At 41.4% G+C, this 19,338-nt stretch overlaps 1 protein-coding gene across 2 annotated transcripts; it reads right to left on the bottom strand.

The window, feature by feature from the left end:
- Positions 1-1,982: 1,982 nt before the first annotated feature.
- Positions 1,983-17,688, bottom strand: arih2 (ariadne homolog 2 (Drosophila)). 2 transcript variants are annotated; one of them, XM_075476327.1, is made up of 15 exons: positions 17,567-17,688; positions 13,938-14,493; positions 13,138-13,205; positions 12,691-12,763; positions 12,388-12,529; positions 10,905-11,026; positions 9,820-9,929; positions 9,431-9,548; positions 9,201-9,251; positions 8,913-8,934; positions 8,334-8,485; positions 5,348-5,491; positions 4,403-4,471; positions 4,074-4,196; positions 1,983-2,195 (listed from the first exon to the last, which is right to left on the bottom strand). In XM_075476327.1, exons 2-15 carry the CDS (start codon positions 14,202-14,204, stop codon positions 2,124-2,126), a joined length of 1,533 nt encoding a protein of 510 aa, XP_075332442.1. In that variant the 5' UTR covers positions 14,205-14,493; positions 17,567-17,688; the 3' UTR covers positions 1,983-2,123. The 2 variants fall into 2 exon arrangements, with proteins under 2 accessions (XP_075332442.1, XP_075332443.1); XM_075476328.1 differs by having other exon boundaries at positions 13,938-14,466.
- Positions 17,689-19,338: the final 1,650 nt, after the last annotated feature.

Genomic DNA, 19,338 nt, shown 5'->3' with positions numbered 1-19,338 from the left:
AGAGGGCACGTCGATATGAATGTGTCGATCACTCATACTTCCAATATCAATATAGTCACAATACGGTTACTAGCTGTACAAAATACAGTGCTCCATACGAATAATATACTACTGTAAAGACCACTATGTCTGTGTCTATATAACCACAGTTGTGTTTTTTTTAAAGGAATACTAAGTTCCCAAAAAACAGTTTTATCATCAAATACTTCTGGTAGTTTTGTTGGTGTGATAATAAATAGCTTTGGAAATTTGACTCCTATCATTTCTAACACATGTAAAATCCTGTGTAGTGTTTGTGGGTGGGTAAGCAACACACACGAGACAGAGTTTGGTTTTAAAAACTCTCAGTAACTCTATTTCTGTATTAATGTACAACCGTTGAAAATTACAGCAATTTTTTTTGTAATTTTTTTTCTTTTTGTAATTTTTTTTTTTTTAAATGATCTATCTATCAACAGCCATTTTCCAGAAGAAAGGTGAACAATATGAGCTGGAGAGGGGGAAAAAAACAAAGCAAAAAGGAAAACAAAACGAGGGTAAAGAATGAGGAGAGAGCACGAGGAGATGGGCGAAGGAGACAAATAAACCATTAATGTGTCTTTTATGCCGTGGAGTGTTTGAGCGCGAGTGTGTTGGCGTGTGCATGCCATGTCAACGTCACTGGGAGGTGCTGCAATGTGTGTGAATGACTGAGATTACACTTGCTGCAACAAAACAACTCTCCTCTGATCAGTGGAAGTCACCAGTGTTAGATTTCAACAGAGAAGGCTCAGTCTGGATCTACATTAGCTCAACAATATCAGTATCAGATTTGGTAGGGCACAAGAACGGGGATAATTCAGTAGTTTTTCGCGACCACGACGATTCCTGGTGGCAGCAGTAGGAGCAGCGCCTTGAGATCAAGCAGAACACCGAGCAAAGAGAGAAATCAATGTGAAACACTAAGGGAAAACAAACCAAAGCAGCTGCCATCTAAACACATATTAATCTGATTCTTTACCCTCTTGGGTAGATGAGTGTGTATCACAGAAAAAAATACTGCCTCCTGTTTCGGGTCCATGTCAAATGTTTCAAGGAGTATTTGGGACTATGAGGACATCTTCTTCAAAGCTGTAACATATGAATAACTTCCACGGCTGAGTACATTTCTAAACATGTAAATAAACGGCTTTTACCTTGAACGGCCAGTAAACTCTGCTACCAATTTGTAAATGATCATCTGAAGCTGTCGCTGGTCTCATAGACCACAGCTAATGATCGGAGCCAGAGCGCTGGCAGCAACATGCATCATCTACTGTACAAGTATAACTCTACACTAGCTGGAAAAGTCGAGGTTTGCAGCAGCTGACATAAACAAAAAGCTTCGCACAAACAATCTGAAAGTACAACTACACCACCTCTGGCAGTTATTTGACTCATTTCCCTCAATCCCCTGCAGCACAGGAGATGAAACCTAATTTTAACTTTGCATGTGTTTAGATAACTAGGCGACACAGGTGTAAACACCATTTAGTTCTTTTATCGTTTGTATAAAGAACACAAAACACAGATTCACCATCAGCACCGTCTCCTAAACAATATAAAAAAAATAAAAAAAGGATATTTATTCTCCCACATCTTACTCGTCCATTTATCAGCACGTGGTTTTCTATCCTGAGCAGTTTTACTCTCCAGGGTTGTTTAGTCCCAGGATATTTTCACCGTCACAGGAGCTACTTTGGAGAATAAATAACATCGGATTCTTAAACTTGCTTTTATATGTTTATGTCACAATGAAATTCAGGTAAATCCACTCTATTTTCAGACATAAGACCTCAAAGGTTGAGCTATAAGATCAGATCTGAAAAGTTGAAACAAGTGTAACCGCAGTGAATGAGATGCTCAGAAGCCAAACATGTAAATGAGGTGAGAAGGAAATAAGGAAGAAGTGATACAATCGTGACATTCTGCAACCCCGCAGCATTATGGGAGCAAGAGGGGGGGGCAGAATGACAGAAGCAACTGAGCGAGTGGAGAGAAGCAGAGGGAGGGCGACTGCACCGAGGGATGGTCATGGAAGGAAGCAAAGGCAGGAAAGGAAGTAAGGAGGGAGATGCTGGTGCTCTGCAGTCGCGATTAGAGCCTCAGGTGTCGTGGAAATCCTTCAGCAGCGTACGCCGTCTCTGCTCAGCAATGTGCATCTGATTCTCCAAATCCTACAAAAAAGAAAAAAGAAAGTTGCATAACTTGTAACAAATAATCAATCAATGTGCTCTCATCACAGAAGAAAATTCAAATTCTCAGTACATTATAAAGTTCACTGGCTGTCTTTGTCCTAATGAGATCTCCTCGAACATAATTACAGTCTTCCCTCTAAAGGCCCATTTATGCCCTACGGAACCGGACGAAATTCGTCTGTCCGGTCCATACGTTGCTCCCGGAGCTTCTGTTTATGCCTCCGTCCGTATTGCGCACGTCCGTAAGAAATCCTCTAGAGGGCGGTATATATTGAGTCATTGTCGGCCGCGGGTTTGAGAAACATGGCGTCAATTAAGGAAGTTGCAGTCATAAGCCCCTTTCACACTGCCGAATAACCCGCGTTTAATTCGCGAATTTAGCGTGTCTGCTGTTGCGTTCACACTGCCGACCCGGGCTGCCGCGTGAACTCGACTCGCCTTTCGACCCGTGTCGGACCCTAGTCTTTTTGCCGAGCCGAGTTTGATGTGAACACAATCGACGCGGGTCGGACGTGGGCGTGGCGTCAGGAGTTTAAAAGACAGAATGGACAGCTGATTCAGAACAACAGCGACAGGTGAGGACAAGTTTTACTCTGTTTTAGCCTACATGAAGTTCGAGACATTTTTTAATATGGCCAACTGGGGAGACAAGGAGGTCCGCGAGCTCCTCAGCCTCCGAGCAGAGGACGTTATTTACCGCCACATGTCGGGGACGGTGAAGGATGGACCTCTGCTGGAAGGGCTGGCGAGAAAGATGGGAGAGCGCGGTTTCCCACGCAGCAAGACGCACCGTAAAGTAGCATCTCCATGAACTGCATATACAATTGCATAAACGAGTTCTCAAGGTGTCCCGCCATCGTTTGTTTGAAAATTTTGATGCAGACAGGTGTATTTAACCCTACCTCCGACGCATGGCTTGTGCCAACGTCATTGCACACGCGCAGCATTTTATGTGTTTCGTGTGACGCTCTGCCACTAGGCAACGCCCCCTGAACTCGGCTTCAGGCGACACGGGTCACCAACACGCCAAGCGTTCACATTGCTCGACGCGGGTCGAAGGTGCAATTTGGACCCGCTAAGGTAGCGGGTCGCAGTGTGAAAGGGGCTAAACAAATGTATATGCCCCCTGACCATCTCACAAATCCTCTCCTCCATTACCTGGCATTTTTAAATCTTAAATTTTTTAAATCTCCTACTCTTCGTTCTTCTTCTTCCTCCATAACTTCCGGAGCCAACACGCTCCTGACTCTCTACTGCCCCCACGAATTCCTCTGGTATTGCTCCGTTTCGCCCGGAGCTCACCGGATTGCTAAGCTCTTGACCTACGGACAAACTGACGGATGAAACGCCCCCCGGAACCGGGTGAAAGCGTCCGTTTCCGTAGTTAACGTAGGGCATAAATGGGCCTTTAGAGTGTGAGCATAGCTCTCTGTTTGCTCTCGATTGGTGCGTCACAGACGTACGTCCAGACGTTACTGCGGCGTTTTGCTGCCACTCGGCGACAGTCTCTGAGTTGTGGTCTGTTCCTATTTAAGTTAGCACTGCTGTTCTTTAGCTTCGGAAAACGCAGAAATCAAAGAGGACAACGATCTGCTTTGTGATAGAGTGAAACTAAGTGTTGAGATAATGAGGATTGTTCAGAGCAGCTGTGGTCATTGTTTGTCCTCCTTTGCTTCTTGTGATTTTTGGCGTTTTGTCCTCTTTGTTGGTTGCTGTCGGCCCCCTCCTGTCCTTTAGCAGGTTCACGCCAACCTTTGTGTTGTTCGCTTTTTGCACATCTTTCCATCTGTGTTGAAAATACGTCCGTCCCTCCACCAAAGTATAAAACACATCTTATCCTTTAGTCTGCTTCCTTACCCCTCTATCACTGGCGCTGAGCTCCCCCTCGCTCACCACGCCTCTCTCGTAGGTGTCAGCCCGTTCCACCTTCCACGACAGGTTTTCTATCTCAGCTTCCAGCTGAGCCTGTTGGTATTCAAACTGCAGTGGAAAAAAAATAATAAATAAATTCCTTTACAGACTGAGAAACAATATTGGAGACAAACTTAAGACATCTGGGTTAAAATTAAAAAAACGGCTTGAAAGAAACCAAGATCACAGTCTATATAGCTACTATAATGAAAATAATGTTGGTTTAAATTTTTTATTTTTTTAAAACAAGGAAGAAAAATAAGTTTTTTTCTCACCAGTTTCTTGCGGGGGCCAGACTCCATGTAATAGGCATAAGGGTAGGTATACTGCAACGTGTAACGACACTGGAAACAAACAGAAAACACGCAAACATGGTAAACACAAGGAAAACTTCGGAACATTTTAAGTCCAAACCAGACATGGTCAAAATTATGAAAGATACATCAGCTATTCAGGAATCAAGGAGAAATGTCTTATGCAGGTCATGATACAAAAAGGGACATTAAACAACCTATCTTTAGTTCTTAAATATTTCAGTCAGAAAAAAACAAGACCAGTAGCTTAATTAACACCAGTTCTTCTAGTGATAAAAATCAAATGAGCAGGTGACTGATTAAGATTTCGTGAGTATGTGCTAAAAGTGTCTACGCTGATGTGCTCCATGTTGCCACAAAAAACCTTAAGAGTCACCATCTAACAATATTGTTAGTCTTGATCGCCTTGCCTTAGCCTCCAGTTCCACTGTAAGGAACCTTTGAGTCATTTTTCATCTTTTAACTCTCAGATTAAACACGTCTCTAGAGCTGCCTTCCTTTCATCTGCGTGACATCACTGACATAAGGAGCGTGCTGTCCAAAAAGGACTCCACGCATTTGTAACATCAAGGCTGGACTACTCCAATGCCCTCTTATCTGGCTGTCCAAGTAATTCCCTGAAGATCTTTCAGCTGATCCAAAATGCTGCTGCCAGAGTACTGACTGAGCTCCAGACAGTCGTTGGGGGCGGACGACACCCTCTCTGCTTTTAACATGAAGCTTAAAACACTTCTCTTTGAAACAGCCTACTTTCAATTCACAAATTTGCCTGTGAGCTACTTGTCTTGATATATCCTTTTTTTGTTTGTCTTTTGCATGTATACCTGCCTGTTCTTTCTGCAGTTTACCCTCAGATTCTCTCCACACACTACCTTTGTCTACACACAGCAGAAGTTTACACAGTACCTTGGCCAGTAGCTTTGCAGCATTATGTAAGTACTGCCAGTCGATCCAGGTTCCCAAATTGTTCATTACTCTCTCCTGGATCTTCTCCTGGATCCTCTGGTATGTCTGAGCCTCCAACTGCAGAGACTTGTTGTGATTCTCCCACTTGAAGAAGAAGAAGAAGAAAAAGGAAAAAAAAAAAAAAAAAACAGGAAAAATATAAGTAAGACCTACAAAAGAAACTGACTTTTCTCTTTTCTCATAAAATAAAATTCTTTAGACAATGAAAGACACACAGCTGATGAAATTAAGCATGTTTAACTTAAAGGTGCACGAGGTATCTTTTACACGTTAAATTAATTATGGGAGATGACGTTTATGAGCTTTAAGATTACATAGTCTAAAGCAAACACACTTTGAATCCTGCCAAAGCTTCACAGATTTCTCCACCACTTTCAGCAACCAAGTAGAAAACAATAAACAAACATAAATGGTGGAAAAACATATATATATACATATATATATAAATAAATGTGACATCTAAAAAACTAAATGTTTCTATAGTATGGGCTGCACGGTGGTGTGGTGGTTAGCACTGAGAGGGTTTCAGGTTCAACTCCCGGTTCAGGCCTTTCTGTGTGGAGTTTGCATGTTCTCCCCGTGTATGCGTGGAATTTCTCCGGGTACTCCGGCTTCCTCCCACTGTCCAAAAACTGTCCTAAATTGTCCCTAGGTGTGTGTGTGTGCGCGTGTGTCGTTTGTCTCTGTGACCCTGTGATGGACTGGCGACCTCTCCAGGGTGGACCCTGCCTCTCACCCAATGACAGCTGGGATAGGCTCCAGCAACCCGACCGACAGATTAAGCGAGTTTAGAAAATGGATGGATGGATTGTTTCTATAGTACTAGAAAAAAATATCTTGTACTGATTCTCAGTACAAGAAAATCGAAGATATTTTTTGAATCAGCACCTCCAAATCCGAGACCATGGTCTTCGGCCGGAAAAGGGTGGAATGCTGTCTTCGGGTCGGGAATAAGATCCTTCCCCAAGTGGAGGAGTTCAAGTATCTCGGGGTCTTGTTCACGAGTGAGGGACGAATGGAGCAGGAGATTGACAGGCGGATCGGTGCGGCGTCTGCAGTGATGCGGGCTCTGCACCGGCCCGTCGTGGTGAAGAAGGAGCTGAGCCAGAAGGCGAAGCTCTCGATTTACCGGTCAATCTATGTTCCTACCCTCACCTATGGTCAGGAGCTGTGGGTAGTGACCGAAAGAACGAGATCGCGAATACAAGCGGCCGAAATGAGTTTCCTCCGCAGGGTGTCTGGGCTCTCCCTTAGAGATAGGGTGAGAAGCTCGGTCATCCGGGAGGGGCTCGGAGTAGAACCGCTGCTCCTCCGCATCGAGAGGAGTCAGATGAGGTGGCTCGGGCATCTGGTTAGGATGCCTCCTGGACGCCTCCCCGGTGAGGTGTTCTGGGCCCGTCCCACTGGGAGGAGGTCCCGGGAAAGACCCAGGACACGTTGGAGAGACTATGTCTCTCGGCTGGCCTGGGAACGCCTCGGGGTCCCCCCAGAAGAGCTGGAGGAAGTGGCCGGGGACAGGGACGCCTGGGTTTCTCTGCTCAAGCTGCTGCCCCCGCGACTCGACCCCCGGACCAGCGGAAGATAATGGATGGATGGATTTTCTTGTAGTCAGTCATTGATGTTTCCACTGCAATGCTTCATGGGAAGCAGTGATATACAATGTTTGGAAGGAAGAAGGGTCTTGTCTCATGACACCAGTTTAAATTAAATTAAAGGCTTAAATATAACTTCCATTCAGCCTTTTCAATTTGACCCGAGCCAGTGAAAGTGGTGAAGACGACTCATGTGACCCGGAAACCAAGATGAAGATCAGAACGGCGGGAAGGCGAGAAGGAGCAAAGTCTGATGTTCCTTTCAATGTATTGAGGCGCTCCACCTTCTGCTGTTAATTGTTGAAGATAACAGTATTATCGAGCCAAAAGGGGGCGGGCTTTGACAGTTTCTTAACAGTTAGCATAAAAGACTCATGGGACTGTTCAAATTCAAGTCCAAATTGTTCCTTTGTGATTGAGGTTCATTTTTGTTGAGTTTGAAGTCTGATTGTTGTAGTTTAAGGTTTGAGTAGTTTAGAACAGATCAGCTAAAAAAATAGGGTTCTGTGGGAAACTGACTGTCACTCAGTAGCTGCGCAGCACATCTGAGCTGAGACGATGGTCCAACAACCAGCGCACCAGTGCTTATCAGATCGCTTCCCTGACCTGCGGCGGGAACCGAAGAAAATCCCTTTGTTACACGACAGTAAAGCCTTGCAGGACCGATGTGGCTGCAGACAGTACAAGTTATCTTCTGCGATTATCTCGCCATTTAAGCGGGGAATGACATGATAAAAAGTAGGTTACAGATCAAAATAATGAATTCTAATGGTTCAATATTCCTACTAAAATCTCTGAGAAATGTTGTGGGATAAATTGTCTCCTCGTCTGTGATTTCTGTTTAACTAAAACTTCCCATTAAGTTGTCAACATTTCATCATCAGTCCTCTAATACTGAAAAAATATTTACAAACACAACCCAAAAGATTTAAAACTGGATGCTTCACTGTAACTATTCCATCAGAAAGTATAGTGACTCATTTTAAGACAGTGACTGATATTTATCCTTATAATAAGTTCTGCAGAAAAGATTTAACACAGACAAAAACAGGCGCGTGTGTATTATGATAAAAGTTTGAGCATTTTACATCGTAATCGAAACACGAGGTGATGTCCAGATAAAGTAACCCGAGGCACTGTCAAAATATGCACCGAGCTGGTTTTTTAAGTTACTAAAATATTTCATGTGTTTTTAATGACATATTTTCAGCGTCCAGGGTAATAAGAACACATTAAGGTCTATGAGTCTTATTAGTCAGAGGTCCATTTAAGGAGTTGAGTTTCAGATTTTTCAAGGAATTAAAATGAACTTTTTTGCTGAAGACAAAACTCACCCTCTCAAAATAGAAGAGGTATTTCTTGAGGGCCTCTCTGGCCTGAGCCTGCTGGCTCTGGTTGACGATATCAGGGTTTTCTTTGTAGCGGCTGCACTCGTAGTATTCACTGCCATGAGTCTTCCAGTCTCCAAGACACATCCAGCAGAAGTCTTCCAGGACACACAAAACACATCTTTATGGACTCTGCACGTACAGTTCGCAGCACACGTTTACGCATTTTGTATGAAACAATAATCTACGGGTTTAGTTCTCCAGTCCACAGCGATCTAAGACGACTGATGTGATGCTGTTCTGTTGCAGATCGTTGTCCCTAACCACAGTTTGATTTGGCCATGATATGACTAACTAACTTGTGAAAAGGGAACTAGTGACATGTGGAACACATCAGTGGCATCAGACCATCTAACCTACAGTCCTTGAAAAGTTGTTCACTGATATTCTAAAGATGCAAAAAAAGATAATAATTGGAAGTTTATTCCTCCTTTTCTTGTAATTATGGCTGCTGTCTATTTTTGTGCGACTCATCTTGCCACATGGCTCCATAAATAAGGTGTAAAACTATGAGGAACAACTTACCGTGTTTGCACTTGGAGCATTGCTGAAACATACAAGAAAAAAAGTCCAGTTAATGAACCAGAGAACCGCTTTAACTGTGCATGTCACACTAGAGTAACACACAAACCGCTTGAGGTTTAAATAATAGAAAAAGAATTGCTAACATCAGGTAATGGATCATCTCAGGAGGGACTGAAGCAAGTGTTAAACTGTTAAAGTTCAGGCCTCAGACCTCATTTCACAGAATCTGATTAGATTTCTATCATTTCCTGTGTTCTGGGAAAAGTGTGAATTTCAGCTCTTACTCACCATGTGATTGCACCCACCGTTCTTCTCAATGCAGATATTGCACTTTGGACACTACAGGAGAAAAACAGCTCTTAACTTCCCATTTAAATCTGTGCAGGATAGTTATGTTCAAATTAGTTTCACACGCTGTGACATTTTCACCATCGGTGATACATGTATAAAACTACAGTATGTGCACAAGCATGTTAAAGTAACAGCAGTTGTATTTTGTGTTTGTGCAGTCATCGTACGTCTTTAGTGTGTGCGCTGATGTAGTTTGCCGTTTCCGAGTCATCTGCACATTTGATCAGCCATTTCCGAATTGTTGCACAGTCTGTGGGTGCGTGATACATCTGACGGCATTTAAAACTGAGGGAGGGACAACAGATAAACACACTGTTCAATCTCTGTCCAAATAAACTCCATTTTAAACCAAAATACTTGCAGACATCAGAATTGAAATCAGACCACTAAAACAAACATTAGGTAGGTTCTCTTTGTACCATTTCTAGTTAAACCATTTACACGTTTCATTTGGAATCACGCCAGAGTTGTACAATTTCAAGCTGACACCTGTTTCTAACTTATGAGCGTTTGTACATTCATGCAGGTGTTCCTTGCTGCGTTTTGTGTGTCCTACCAAAAGACTTCCCCGCAGCGGCTACACTGCACCCTGCGTGCCCGAGGCTCCTGCACCTTAATGACGATGGGACAGTCTGCCCCCGGACACAACTGCAGCTGGAAGTGACTCTGCAAAACGAAGAGGGGTCAGAATTAGCCTAAGACATTTAAAAAAGAAAAAAAGAAAACACACTTAGCAGCCCAAACTCTTACTCAGAAACGTCCCGATAAAAGTCTGTAATTGTATTCTGTGGATTCTCCAGTGTGTTGTAGGGGTGGGTATTGGCAAAGAAGTCACGATTCGATTCGAATCACGATTCACATGCCACGATGCGATACTATCACGATGCATCGCGATACTTGAATTATTGCGATGCATCGCGATATTTTCACTGAACATACTTAAAAAATAAATAAAAAATACAGCTATTACCACTGGCTGTGTATGATCTGGATAGTGTCTTCAATTGATACATAACTCAAAGCAAATCAATTCATAACTGTATTTATTGAAACAACTTTTGGAGGTATTACCATTAAAACAACTATTACTGGACACACTCATCACAAAAAGTGCATAGGATTTATAAAACTTAAAATAACAAAATAGGGATGATCAGTACAGACAAAAAAAAGTGCATAGGCTTTATAAAACTATAAATATAAATATATATATATATATATATATATATATATATATATATAAAATTAGAATCGCGATGCATCGTCATGACGATTATTTTGCACACCCCTAGTGTGTTGGGCTTTTTTTGTTATTTTTCACTCATTATGTACACTATAATCATCATTTCAACTCACTTAACTATCAGCGTAAATCAGATCTTGGTCAATGACAACTAAAAATGTATGCATGTAATTTAACTAAATCAAAAAGGAAAAACAAAAGTCTCATTTAATTTGCAGAATTATGTTCAGACGGACTGGCGACACAGACGGCCAAAATTCAGTGATGCACAACAAACAAAGGATTTGAGTTCTCCTTCACACTGCCTATATAACTCTAGTGTCTCATTTGTTACGCATACAGACTTTGATGCATCATCTGAGCAAACGGATTCAGCTGACAAAGAGTCATTCACACACCTCGACATAGTCTCTGAAGAGGTAGCGTCTGTATTTGTCCTTCAGCTCCTCTCCTGGCAGCAGCGGCAGGACAAAGTCTTCTGGCATCTGCAGGGAACAGTCCTGAGCCATACACGAGATACCTGAACACACACACACACACACACAAAACAAAACACATTAAAGTCGAGGCAACATGTAGCCGTGTTTTCCAGTGAGTTAGATTTTACCAAACAAGGAAGAGAGCTGTGATTTTGTCAAAGTTTACATTAAAAAAAAAAAAAGAGACTTGATAACTTTTATTTTCTGTCACACATCCACTCAAATCCAAGTCAGCAGACCAGCTTTCACTGTGCTCTCTGCCACTCAATGAACACACTGCTCTGTCTGCTCAGGCGCTGCACTGATCTGATCAAGTTATTTGCAACAAAGAGGCAGTATTAGGGACTTTTCCACAAAAAGTAGATGGTCATTGCCAAAAAAATTACCATGAATAGTGTATATTTATAGTGGGGTTTGTGAATCATTGCCAATTATTTTGTCACGTGAGGGAAGGATTAATCTGTTCTATGTTGAAGTTTGTAAATATAATAGATCACAAAATATACTTTTTCTGTTGGCCCAGCTAAAGTCTACATGCAAGAAACACTGCGGACACAAAGTCCTGGAAAAGCTGTAAATACTTCTTTCTTTTTATTTATTTTTTTTTTAATATAAAAATCACTGGAAAAAAAAAGTGGACCTTTTTAAATCATTTAAATTCTTTAGTGACGTCAAAAGTTCTACTACCGTTTTGTCTGGTTTAAGCGGACTGGTTTCAAGTGTTACACTGACCTAGATTGTGGAATGGGGTCGTCATAAATGTGTCCTTGGTGCAGCTGATAGAGAGACGCTTATCAAACTGAGTCTCTGGTTATGTGGAACAACTGAGAGGCCATGTAAGGAGCAGAAAGAGGGACACACGACTGCATACAAACATTCTCACACACCCCACGGCAAAATAACTCATACACAACTTAAAGACAGTACGTCTGGTAAACTGTATATACACTTTACCACATGTACATACTAGACTGCACAACTACTTGGAACTGATCCATGTACACACCCTGCTGTCCTGCTGACACCAGCACACTCTTTCACAGACACACGCTGATTATCATGACGCTGCAGCAGGAGGGTGACCACTTGGTAAACTTAACAGATGGGAGTCATAAAAACCTCCTATATGCAGTGACACCTCCTTTATCTGCAGAGTTTTTCTTGGACACACGTAAAAAAAACACAGTTTTCTATCCCCGAACACACTGGTGTATGTAACTTAACAAACCCTACTGGTTTGGCAGGAAAACAAAGGCTAAAATAAAATTTCAACATGAAGAGTGGGCAACACACATTTATATATCAGAACATAAAGAAACACAAAGCGTGAGCCACCCACTCTAAAACCAGCTTTGATGACTACAGGGGTGCACGCAAAAGACACACACTGAACAGCACTCACCCACTCCCAAGCCATCTTTGACCAGTACGGCGCAGTGCTGCTCCCAGCATCCTTTGCAGAAGGAGTGCTGGCAGGGCAGAGCCAGCAGGGAGTCTCTCCGTACAACCTGTAGACACACACCACACTGGAGGGACTGAGGGGCCTGAAACACACACACAGAGCCATCAGAAACACACTAATCACTGGGCCACTCTCGAAATAGTCAACAGGTGTCCAGTCTGCAGCATTTAAATTTGACGTTACTTCACAGGAAATAAGAGTGCAGCAGTGAACGAGTGGCTAAAATAAACTAATTATACTCACAGTGACTAATCTGCAGGTACTGCTGGGCTGGACCAGAGCATCTGACAAAAGCAGAGAGGAGTTGGACTTAAATCTGTGGGAAACATGGACAGAAACAAATTACTAAGTCAGGGAAAAAGCCAGCAAACTGAAACCCTGACTGATAAATCAAACAATGTTAGCTCTTTGCAGATGTATCAAATCATCACATATGGCACCAGGGCAAACTGCAGGGCAAAGAATAAAAGAAAAGGAGTGATGGGAAATAATTAGAGGCCAACAGAATGAAACAAGAATTAAAGAAACAAGGTTGCCGAGGGAAATGGGTTCAATCCGACAGTGACATAGTAAAGAAAATGAGGAGGATGAAGTATGAGAGATAAAGTAGAAAAGTACAGATAAAAGTGGGAAGGTTGGGTGAACAAAAGAAAGAGGGAAGACATAATAGTGAAAGAGCAGAACAGATACCTGTCCAGTATTTGTGCAACGTGCCAGTGAAAATGCACCAGGATCAGTTTTGCTACCGACGGTAAAACCTGCAAGAGAGAAAAAAAAAAAAAGCAGACGACTGAAATGTGCTCCGATAATTTGAAGCTACGAAATGTTGCTTCAGACATTTTTTTTTTTTCCCCCACACAAAGCACACAGCCAAGCTCCAGTTTTACAAAAAGGCAGAGGGAAGCAGTCCTTTCTTGACCAATCTTTTTTTTCAGTGTCACAACACATCATTTTATAACAAATATGGTTGGCAGCTCAGGTCCTGAGAAGATTCCTGGAATATATTTAAATAACCTTGTGACACTGTGTCTGAACATCATAACAAACATATCTATTTGGTAACCACTAAAAAAAGATCTCTGGGGATAAAGGCACACTATTAGCTCAAAAATTACAAACATACTTCACACCCTATTCATATGTGGTTAAAATCGTAAACAAGAATTTACCCCCTTGTGTTTTTTGAGACCAAAAACGTAGAAATAATCTGGAAGCTTTCATTTTATTAAGAAAAATTTAGCTCTCCATTTGATGCCAGTCACACACGTTAATGCAATTACGCAAAAATGTCAATACCAATAAGTATCATCAGTCATGGAGAGATCGAGCACAATAAAGAGACTCTGTTTTACATTTTGTGCCGCTTTCTTAGCACATATTCTGGTTGCTTTTAGAGTTCGGTGCATTTTACTGCCAAGAATTTATTCTGATCAAGTTCTTTGTTTTTGGTCATACAAGCCGAATTTACATTAAATCCTGGGGCCACTCACCTTCAGAGCAGCCGCCACAGTGTTTACTTCCTCTGTCAGCACTCGCTGGCTCTCTTTGTATGTCAGACAGGTAAACAGGTACTCTTCTGGATCGAAGGAATCGGCGCCCTGTTGCTCCACGTCACTGGCCACTCCCTCATAATAGCCTACAATGTCACCCTGATCATCCTCTTCTCCTCCATCATCTTCATCCTCCTCTTCTTCAGAGATCACCCCGAAGTCTTCCTCATTGCTGTCTGACGCCTGGCTGTTCATGTCCACAGACATCAAGTCGACTGACTCAAATCACCCGGACAGGTAGACAACCCGCCTACCTGTCGGATCCAAGTGGTCCAGTTATAGCTGAAATGGCTCGACTGAAGCTCCACCTGCTTTTGTCCCCGCCCTCTTTCCACCTGGTGTCACTGTTAAGAGACACCCTGCCTTCCCGTCTGTCTGAGGCGCGTATGGAGCGCGCTCAGCAACAGCGGAAGAAGCAGAAGAAGTCACACTCTCCGTCACTCATTTGGAAACAGGGTAACAGCACAATCTGAGGAGAGAAAGGGGAAAAAGGAGGCTGGAGGAGTGACCAATGAAGAGGGAAGAAGAGAGAAGAAGAAGAAGAAGAAGAAGAAATGGAACAAGAATTGAATAGGAAAAATGGAAAAGGAGGGTAAAAAAGATAAAACACACCAGTAAAAAATCATGCTGATTATTTGTTTATGATTTACAATAATTGTGTCACATCTTATGTTGTTAGATAAAGTTTAATTTCACATAAGACAAAAAGGAACGAGAGGAGCATTTCATCTTACATCTCAAAGACAAGAAATTCTTTCTTTGAGCAAAAATTACCAAATAATCAATAGCTTATTAAAAGATGTGGTCAATTGGTTATTTTTTGCAGATTTTAGAAAAAGTTGCTTTGGCACAGCACTGAATTCTGTATGGCTTCAGTAGCGATTAGCACAAAGGGTAACAAACAACAAATTGTCTTGTTAAACACCAGTCGAATTTGTGCATAAAATACAAATTTTCTTATAATTTATATCTTCTACTTTTTATGCTACCGACAATTTCAATTCTAGTTGATCACTGCAGTGATAAGAGTTATCAACATGTGGTTCTTAATGACAACAGCAGTACATCCAGCCGTGATGACACACGGAGTGGAGCTTCTTTATCAAACTATTTACAATGCACCTGGTGGTTCAACTAGTTCTCCTAAATTCTACTGAACACAAATCTCTCAAAAATCTCCAAAAAGGAAGCCCAGCTAACTGTAATATATGTGACAAGTCAATGTGATATAAGAAGCTGAAAGAAAGAAAAAAAATGTGCAAACGCAAACAAAATTCTATGCAATGAACTGACAAAAACCTAATTTTCATGGGTTGCTCTTAGGCCACCCCACAGTGGCTACGTAATCCCAATCTAGATAGATAACAACCTAAGATAGTTTTGCATTTGGGAGCACATAACTCTTAACTTATGGACAAACCACCATATCTGCTATAAAACTAGACATATCTTAGAAAAGAAGCAGAGTAGAAAACACTTCACAACATTAATATGAAGCGAATGTATAGAAAAATTATTTTAAAAAGGTAACATCTGACCAGAAGAGTTTGAGCTTTCTTCATCTCTTTCTAATAAATTCTGCATACTGGTGACGGCAAACTGGTTGATGGTGACCAGAATCTGTGTGAAGGACAACATTATTTGTGTCTTGTTCTGCCCACACATTGACATCACCTTGGAAAAACTGACCATACCAAAGAAAAAAAAGCAATTACATTACTTGAAATTTGTCATTAGTTCTACATTGGACTCTTCTGAAATTATAGTAGTCGTTTTATATTGGGCTAATCCAGCTGTCTTTGTGTCATCCTCCGTCTTTCCTCAACAGCCAATCTATCATTAATCGTCCATTAAAAAGCTGGAAAGTACCTTTGTTGCTAAATATTTGTTTCAGAATTTTTTTGGTGTTCGCAAGAGAGTGACGCATGATGACAAACTTGTTTTTATTTGCATGAAAGAGGAACAATTACTCATGATTGTAAAGCTATGGCTTGCAAATGAATCGGGGCCAAGGTTTCTCCATCACTCACAGTCCTCAAAGTTCAGCTGCACCCATCTTTCTCACCGGTTGGCCGAATGCTTTTCTATGCTATTAATACTAAGTGCTGTGTGCATGTGTTCGGATCCAATGTTACCGTTTCAAAGATCAGGAGAAGACGCTTTGCCCTCAGTATAAGGGAACGAGATGGACCGTGTATGAGGTTGATTTGGTGTCAAATCGGGAAGTAACACTGCACACAAAATGGGAAGCTGCCAAAAATTTAGATTAATTAAAAAAAAAAAAAAAAAAAAAGCAGCGATGTTTAACCAGAAATCACTGTAAATGAGGATATGAATTTGACCAGTGTATATTTATGTCTTTTATCTACAGATGTAATTGTTTTACATTATATGTATCATGTAATCATGACTGCAATGATGCATTTCCATCACTTTCCTTATCATAATTAGTTTAATAGTGTTATCATGTTAGAAAACGTGTTAATAAAGTGAATGATTTGTTTTTGTTGACATTGGTGCTCATCGGTAGAAAGCTTTGTGGACCTTCTACATATTGGTTAATCCACTTGTGCGAGGTCATGACTTAATTACAAATTTTTATGGAATTGCAGTTTCCCCCTCTTATCACACACTTAAATCACTGTCCCGAAAAGGTTTTGCTTATTTTAGGTAAAGAAGTAGCTGGCCTTATACTCAGAAAAACACCCAGTCACACTGTGATATGAAAGTTAAAGAATCGTATAACTTTGAAAGAGAAGCGCACTCTGGACACGGATTTACCACCACAGAGGCCCTAGGTAGCCCAGCTTAATTCGACATGTGATTCACATTCACGGAGGTCAACGAACATCAAAGACGTTTATGGACACCCGGGTTTAAATGTGACTTCTCAAATACTAAGCTAGAGAGAACATAAGGCTAGTCGGGAAAGCCTGCCAGCCGACTCCGGTGCCAGCCCACCGGCAAATTAGTGCTCACATTTCGCCCGATCCAGGTTAAAAATAGGCAGCAAACTGGGTGACATACATCTCGCTAAGCTACTATAACACAGCGACTCAGCACAGGTTAGATAACAGGTTTGGGAGAGAAGTCGAATAATTTGCTCAGTACGGGGTAAAGCTGCGTAAAAACTGTTCGGTTGTCTCTGGATATTGGTATTTAGGTTTGACTTCGGCGCGTGAGATAAAAACGGTGGCGTGAAATCCACACAGCGGCTGGCTGAGTTCTCGTTAGCCGGATTAGCTTCCTGGCTAGCGTGGTGTTAGTTCTGTTGAGCAGTTAAGTAGCGGTTGGACAAGCCCACGACCACAACGAGTTATACTGCTTAGTGCTTTCAAAAGCAGGTTTTATGAATTTGTCAAGGGGAATTTAATTTTGCCCACTAACATGAACTGAATTCGACATGTATTCACCCCTCCTTATCATCCCACTCAGCTAAACCTCCGCCTCTTAGTTACTCTAGTCCGGGGATTGAGATGTAAACAAGGCCCTCTGTGGCTCGGGAGCAAACAGATAGATTTAAACAACCGCTGCATTCATTTGCAGTGTTTAAGGTCCACGGTGTTTACCTCTCAGAGCAGCGTTGACTCGGCCCGCCGTGACAACCACAAGCGGGTTTTTGTGCTGGGGAATCCGAAGAGCGATTTTCAGTCCTTTGCTTGGCTGCTGGGCGGAAGATAGACGGTTACAGGGGTGCTTATCAATGACGTCACGTCCGCGTGTCTCACGTCAGCCTCCTCTCTGTTTGGAGTGATAACATCATTACACGCATCTGTGGTGTCCATTTGGCTTACTTCTGAAATTTCCATGTACGAGGAGACATATATCATAGTACACTTTGTTTTAGCATATTTAACCATTTATATTTTGATTTAATCATTTGAAGCTTTATTCCTATTTTAAATTTGCCAACAGGCAAAGAAAGCGGTGTTTCAGCTGTCACGCAGTAATGTTCATGTTTCAAATTTCAAACTTGTAACATCTTAGTAAATAAAGGAAAGTGCACCATCATTAAAACCGCATTGCATTTTAGATCCTCTTACATAAAATGCTACAGTGCTTAAAGATACTAAGCATCCAACACTCTGATGTCAGTGTATGAGGTGAAAACATTCTTCCATGAATGGTCTTCTTTGGCATTTTGATCCATAACAGTATTATAATATTATACATCTTGATTGATAAATTGTGCCTGCTGTGTTATTCCTAATAAGTGGCACAGATTGAAGTGATAACTGTAGACATTGCAGCTCTGCCGCTGGATGGATGTTACACTCATGGCTATGGAGGATAGGAGTGATGGCTTAATATATACTGCATTATCCTCTAATGTACCTCTCTGCTGCATCTGAGAGAAGCAGATGGTTGAGGTCCAGGGATAAATGCACAGATAATTGGTCTGGAACTGCTGAGGATGGATATCTAATGCATGTAATTCAGCAAATGTTCATTCAGTTTATTCTGATGCAACACAACACACTTTAACATCTTAACTTTAAGGAGGGCTTTGCAATGCTCATTACATTTGTTTTATTCTAGTCGAGTTAGCTCAATTAATTTGCAGCAATAAGTTTTCATTTCAGTTCAATTAACCTCCAATATCAGACTGTTGTTGCAACAGAAAAATCAAAACACTGTGACACATTCAAGGCAAAAGTGTTAGAATGACATTTGCAGTTTCCAAATAAAATGGCTCCGGTATGTAGCAGCACATGTTTTGTTGTCCTGTATCTAACCTGCTCACATATTAACTTAGAGTAACAGCAGGTGTTCAATTTTGGAACACTGAACTCCTGTTTCAGTGGTATTTTCAAGATAATTTCAAGCGAAAGCTTATCTTAAAATGCCTACGTGGTCAGACTCTCTCCATACATAATGAATTTGTTTCAAGCACGAGTAGTCACCAGGCAGGCCTCAGAATCTGTCACTTTGTATTACACAAAACCTCACAATCAGCCTTCCTTGAATTATCAACAAAACAAAACTTTGGAACCGTTTACTCACCGAGTTGAAAATGCACAATTTTCAGCGTCTTCATAACGGTGTTAAATCCAATGTTCTAAAAGGATACACTCACATATATACATATTTATTCCATTATATATAAAAATATTAGTGCTATTTATGATTATAGAATATTTTTATTTTCCTTTTGTGTTTTAACAGTTGATAATATACAGTGTCTGGTGAGTACCACTGTATATTAAAAACATATCAACAGTCTAAGGAGAAAAAATTTAGCTAAAAGTAAATACTATAGTTCCACTGCTACTTGTACATTCAAGTCAAATATGTTCATTTCATCAACCATCTCTTCAATCAGCAAAAGATGAAACCTTAC

Source organism: Odontesthes bonariensis, chromosome 10 (assembly GCF_027942865.1).
Source record: "Odontesthes bonariensis isolate fOdoBon6 chromosome 10, fOdoBon6.hap1, whole genome shotgun sequence".
Lineage (NCBI taxonomy): Eukaryota > Metazoa > Chordata > Actinopteri > Atheriniformes > Atherinopsidae > Odontesthes > Odontesthes bonariensis.
This window is presented reverse-complemented; position numbering and strand designations above follow the sequence as displayed.

What these genes read in the sequence shown, in the direction of transcription:
- arih2 (XM_075476327.1), bottom strand. Translation starts at nt 14,204, where the DNA reads ATGTCTGTGGACATGAACAGCCAGGCGTCAGACAGCAATGAGGAAGAC. An exon ending in GTTGCACAAATACTGGACAG is followed by an intron (nt 12,764 to 13,137) that starts GTATCTGTTCTG and finishes TGTTTCCCACAG; the next exon opens with ATTTAAGTCCAACTCCTCTC. An exon ending in GTACCTGCAGATTAGTCACT is followed by an intron (nt 12,530 to 12,690) that starts GTGAGTATAATT and finishes TGTGTGTTTCAG; the next exon opens with GCCCCTCAGTCCCTCCAGTG.